A 5,488-nucleotide genomic window follows, 5' to 3' on the forward strand; every position below is an offset into this window, starting at 1 on the left:
GGTCATCCTTGCTAGTCATAAGTGACAGGTCAAACTGCGACCTATCACTTATTACCAGCCAGAAGTGATGGGTTATCCTTAGTCGGTCATAAGTAACGGATCAAATTATGACCCTTCACTAATGATCAACTCATCAGTGACCATTCATCAGTGACTAATTCTCAATGGGCTAAGTTGTCTTTATGTTAGTTGCCCATGAGGTTGGGAGTGTTTGTGATTTTGTCTTACATCCCTTGGTGATTTCTTACGCCAGAAGTATCTTCGCTGCTGTGGTTATTATCAGAGTATGTCCAGCAGTAAAATTTGTAACCACATCTGATTGGGCTCCCAAACAAAAGTACTGTAAACTACATGCTAGGTGCACCATAAAAAGATGGATCTCATAGAGGAACAGGAGTCACTCTGTGAAAAATGAAACAACGACCAGCGAATAAGAATTCAGAATCGGCACTTCTGCACTTAAAGATTTATTCCCTGCAGTTTATAATAGAAGTTTAGGTCTCCTAGTAGACTTGCCCAAAAGTGCTATGTAACTTTTAGATACATTTTGGCTCAGGAGACCTCCAAGCAATTAGCGCAAGTAGTGGCATGACGTGGCAGAGGTTTAGGGCCTGTCAGTGCGACAACATAACTTTCAAAGTCAGAGGAGCTGCACTGTGTAGCCCAGTGTAACATGCTGTGCTTTCATAATTTTCTTGAAAGATAGGAGGGGCAGACAGCCCCGATTTATCTTAAGAAGGTGACAAATACCCGATGCAATATTTAATCAAAACTGATACAAGATGCTAACATTCACAATGAACTCAACAGGGCAGATGTTAGCATGGGACCTACGCTTTTCCATGGAACACTATCTTATTCAAATTGTATATGATATTATGTTACATAGCGAGTGATCTTTTGTTACATATTGCAATCCTTAAACAATAAATATAATGAAAAAAATGAATGATAAATATTTTTTCTTAAGATCACAACATCATCAATTTAGTTGTGGTTGTCACCCCAGAACTGAGCTTGGAGCCAGTCTACGGTCTTCTTCTCCACTTGAAATGCCTTGGCTAGGACATCATCGGAGATAGCTGGGCTTGACCCGAAAACAGCATTGGCAATGGTAATAGCACCCGGATTTTGGCTGCTCAGTGCAGCGAGTGCAACAGCTGGCTTGTCAGGGCAAGGGTTGAACTGAAAGTGGATGAGCCCCTCCGGGAATACGAACACATCACCCTTGTTGAGCATCTTGGTGAACAACTTGTTATCTGTGTTTGATGTCACGAAGCCAACATAGAGTGTGCCCTCCAAAACTGTTAGGATCTCAGTAGCACGAGGGTGCGTGTGAGGAGGGTTCTCGCCTAGCGGAGCATAGTCAATGCGTGCCAGGGAGATCCCAAGGGTGTTGAGGCCAGGGATCCGCATGACGTTGATCAAGGTGACGTTGGACCCAACCTTGCCAATTGTCGTGTCTCTTGGCTTGTCAAGGTTGGCTGCTAGGAAGAAGTCATCTACCTTCACGCCCTTTGGGTCTTTGCAGACGAATCCATTGACACGCACTGCATCATGGAGGAAACATGTACAAGACATGTCAGAAAGCTAATAATTTCAACGTATATTTGAGCTCATGTAACAGTAGTGTGTGCAATTACAAATCATAACTGTTTGATATTCAGATAATTGGAGGTACATACCATGAGAATCCTTGTCAGCAACGCAGAAATCTTGGAGAGGGCTTGGATCAGAAGCGATGGCTTGCCACGAGAGCAATGCAAGAAGAGTGGTGAGAACAAGGATGATGGTGGAAGAGGCCATTTGTTTGTTGCAGAATCTTTGTGTATTTCTGTTCTCAAGTAGCCTTGTGCTTGTTCTGTTTGTGCTGCTGATGCTTTACCCACGGAGAAGATGGACGTGTATATATAGCAGCAGAAAGAGTAGGTGAGGTTTGTGACCAAGTCAATATATAAGAAGAGGTACGGCTAGATTTAAATGGTCTCGTTACCAGGTAGAGTGCTCTGACCAACTGCAGTTACCTATTTGCATCAATCAACTCTACGAAGTTTCTTCCTCGAGTTCATGTTTTTAATGTGTTTACTAACTAACCTGACGTGGTCAACAACACTTTCTGTGAGGTTACTTTGATGAAAGACCAATATGAATGGGATGAAACGAAATGAAAAAGATATGGACCAGACTACGCGTCTGTTATTTGGACCATGTCAAACATGCAGAACCAATCAGCAACGTCATATTGCCATACATGATGAGCAGCACACCATGATCATCAATTGGCTTACTGGGTCACTTCGCTCATAGCTGGGTCCAGAAGTAGATATTAATCTGTATACGAGACCATTTCTATATATGGAGCTAGCTAGTCGATCGGCCTACCTCGTTGACCTCTTCAGAATCTCACCTGCTATATATATGCATGAACCCCTCCGTGCAGCAGCATATATCTGTACTAGAAAGAACAGGGGAATTGATCCTGTCTAGCTATAGATATGGCCTACTCAAACTTCCTTCTCACTGTTCTTCTCGCCTTGATCACTTCTCAGGCCATGGCTTCAGATCCCAGCCCTCTCCAGGACTTCTGCGTCGCCGACAAAGACTCGCCAGGTATATAAGCTTTTCCTCTCAGCCAACATGCAACGAAGCCAAAACATCAAGAAAGATATCGTACGACCTTAGCTTTGTCATAAATGTGGTCGCTAGCATGCATGCATATATAGACGTGAACCACGTATGATATGGTTATTTTAGCTTCCTAGCTAACACATGTATGTTGATGCAGTGCGTGTCAATGGGTTTCCCTGCAAGGACATAAATGGCGTTAAGGTCGATGACTTCTTCCTCGCTGCCAACCTCGACAAACCGATGGACACGACCAAGAGCAAGGTCGGGTCCAATGTCACCTTGATCAATGTGATGAAGCTCGCCGGTCTCAACACCCTTGGCATCTCTATGGCTCGGATCGACTACGCTCCTCAAGGACAGAACCCACCACACACTCATCCTCGTGCCACCGAGATCCTAACAGTTCTTGAGGGCTCGCTCTACGTTGGCTTTGTCACGTCTAACCCAGATAACAAGTTCTTTAGTAAGATGCTCAACAAAGGTGACGTTTTCGTGTTCCCGAAGGGCTTAATCCACTTTCAATCCAATCCAAGTTATGACAAGCCAACGGTTGCCATTGCTGCACTCAGCAGCCAGAACCCTGGCGCGATCACCATTGCCAATGCAGTATTTGGTTCAAAGCCATCGATCACAGATGATGTTCTTGCCAAGGCGTTTCAGGTGGACAAGAAGGCTGTGGATTGGCTCCAAGCTCAGTTTTGGGAGAACAACCACAACTAAGTTATGGACGGTTGTCAAGGTTTAGGCTTAACTATGTAACAGGTAATAAGATGGGCTCGATTCCTCTATGTGATGAGGCAAACTAGCATATAATACGGGTTTGCTTGTAGATTGTGTAAAGCATTTATATGACACCATTTGTAAGCTTTAAACCATATATGGACTGTAGTTGTTAATTTAATTAAGATACAATGGATTTGAACATATATTTCTATAAAAGACCTATGATTAAATCAGATCATGATCCCAAAACCTAGAGTAAAAAAACAAGTGCAAGCATACGTACGCATAGCACTTATCTAGTACCCTGCGTCCAAAATCCGATTATAGCCTGGCACACCCATGGAGCGAGCATACCTACGCATAGCACTTATCTAACACTTTCCTACTTGCTTTGTGTAAAAGGGTTAAACTCTTTCTTACACCTTCATCCTTGCTTCCTATGAAAGGGTTAACATGTAGGTGTCATGTTTGAAACACATACCCGTATATAAGTTGGCACAACCTATCTCTACTCTCGCAGGACAGTGTCATGTGCCCATACCTACACATACCCGTGCACCTATAGCACCTGCTTCCAAAATCCGATTATAGCCCGGCCCACTCACGGGGTGGGCCTATGTTTTTTTACGCATAACATTCTCTTATATTTTTGTCCTTGCTTTGTGTATATGGGTTAAACTGGAGGTACTACGTTTGGAATACTTGGATTTATAAGGTGGCCCCAATCTATCTGAACTCTCCATATGGGAAACATCCATGCCACATGGTCCAATGCCACACTAATTTTTTTTAGATGATAGAAGTACAACTTTCGGCCTCTGCACCACTTGCCGTCCATGATGCATGCAACCATTTTTTTTAAAAAAAAGACACTCAAATTCATATCAAAGAGGACTCGACTTGGGTGGTCAAGGCATGCAGCCACACCATCAACCAAGTCTCAGCTAGGCTCAATTCCTCCAACACCATACTAATGGGCCGTTGTATTACATATATCACTTGAAAACCACAGCATACGCTATTAAGTATTCCATACACTACACTTAAACTTAGTTAGGATTCATCTAATTAGACAACAAACCACTTGTAATACGAGAAGTAAACTAGGGGTTATAGATCGACATCTCTTGAGAAACATATAATTGATTTTGTGGTGTGCCAAATCTGGGTTCAAAATTTGCTGTAAATGTACTCATTTACATGCATCCTATCTAAGCCATTTTGAAAAAGAAAGAAAAAGAACATCTAAGCCATTCTTAAGAAAACAAAGAAAAAATGCATCTGATACAGTGTTGAAACATTCAGTTAGAAATGTTTACTTCTTTCCTAAGTACTAAATATGTAAATTCGATATCAGATATATATTCAGTAAATCTACAATAAATTATTGCCTTCTGGTATATATTTACTAAATCTACAATAATTGGTTGCCTAACAATCATAGATAGAATAATTTGCTGGCAGAAAATAATTGAAACAGACATTGATTTGATTATCAACATAAGGAATAGGGATGATGGCTGTGAACTTAGAATCTACAAGTCAACCCACAAAGCGATTATAGCTGGCCCACCCATAGAGCGATCATATGTACGCATAGCACTTATCTAACACTTTCCTACTTGCTTCGTGTGAAAGTGTTAAACATGTAGGAGTTATGTTTGGAATACTTAAAGTTTATAAGATGGCCCAACATATCTTGTGTAAGTCTGGTTTTAACAATAAACTGTTTGATCGAGGCCTCCTTTAGGTAAGGCTTCTCCTTGATGTGCTCATAGTCTGATTTAGGTTTGGATTCAGTGCCCCCCGTCTATTTTTATTTCACCATGGATATGAAAAACTTCTGTGTTGCACGATCGACTGAATCTTTCATCTTAGGCTGAGCCAGCTTGAAGTGTGCAATTAAACTAGTGTTCACTGTCTACCTCAATTCCTCAGGAGTTAGTTCTGACAGTTTAGGTGGTGCCGACATCTTAGGTGGTGCCCACTTGTTAGATGAAAGTGATTTCTGATATGAAATTATTTTCTTAGATGATAGAGATTTTTTAGATGAAATCGACTTCTTAGACATTGTAGGTGCTGGCGGTAGAGGACTCGGACCTCTTGTTGGTGCAGGTGTTGGCGGCGGAGGACTCAG

General features: G+C 41.9%; 2 protein-coding genes across 2 annotated transcripts; one reads left to right on the forward strand and one right to left on the reverse strand.

Moving 5' to 3' along the window:
* Positions 1–836: 836 nt before the first annotated feature.
* Positions 837–1,870, reverse strand: LOC133895611 (germin-like protein 8-7). The gene is made up of 2 exons (XM_062336046.1): positions 1,686–1,870; positions 837–1,550 (listed from the first exon to the last, which is right to left on the reverse strand). The coding sequence occupies exons 1-2, from the start codon at positions 1,804–1,806 to the stop codon at positions 988–990; spliced, it is 684 nt and encodes a 227-aa protein (XP_062192030.1). The 5' UTR covers positions 1,807–1,870; the 3' UTR covers positions 837–987.
* Positions 1,871–2,427: 557 nt separating this feature from the next.
* Positions 2,428–3,552, forward strand: LOC133895623 (germin-like protein 12-2). Its single transcript, XM_062336076.1, has 2 exons — positions 2,428–2,610; positions 2,786–3,552. Exons 1-2 carry the CDS (start codon positions 2,496–2,498, stop codon positions 3,346–3,348), a joined length of 678 nt encoding a protein of 225 aa, XP_062192060.1. The 5' UTR covers positions 2,428–2,495; the 3' UTR covers positions 3,349–3,552.
* The last annotated feature ends 1,936 nt before the right edge of the window (positions 3,553–5,488 follow it).

Source organism: Phragmites australis, chromosome 16, assembly GCF_958298935.1.
Source record: "Phragmites australis chromosome 16, lpPhrAust1.1, whole genome shotgun sequence".
NCBI lineage: Eukaryota > Viridiplantae > Streptophyta > Magnoliopsida > Poales > Poaceae > Phragmites > Phragmites australis.

Coding starts and splice junctions, on each gene's coding strand:
- LOC133895611 (XM_062336046.1), bottom strand. CDS start 1,806: ATGGCCTCTTCCACCATCATCCTTGTTCTCACCACTCTTCTTGCATTG. Junction 1,551..1,685: donor TGCTGACAAGGATTCTCATG/GTATGTACCTCC, acceptor TCCATGATGCAG/TGCGTGTCAATGGATTCGTC.
- LOC133895623 (XM_062336076.1), top strand. CDS start 2,496: ATGGCCTACTCAAACTTCCTTCTCACTGTTCTTCTCGCCTTGATCACT. Junction 2,611..2,785: donor CGCCGACAAAGACTCGCCAG/GTATATAAGCTT, acceptor ATGTTGATGCAG/TGCGTGTCAATGGGTTTCCC.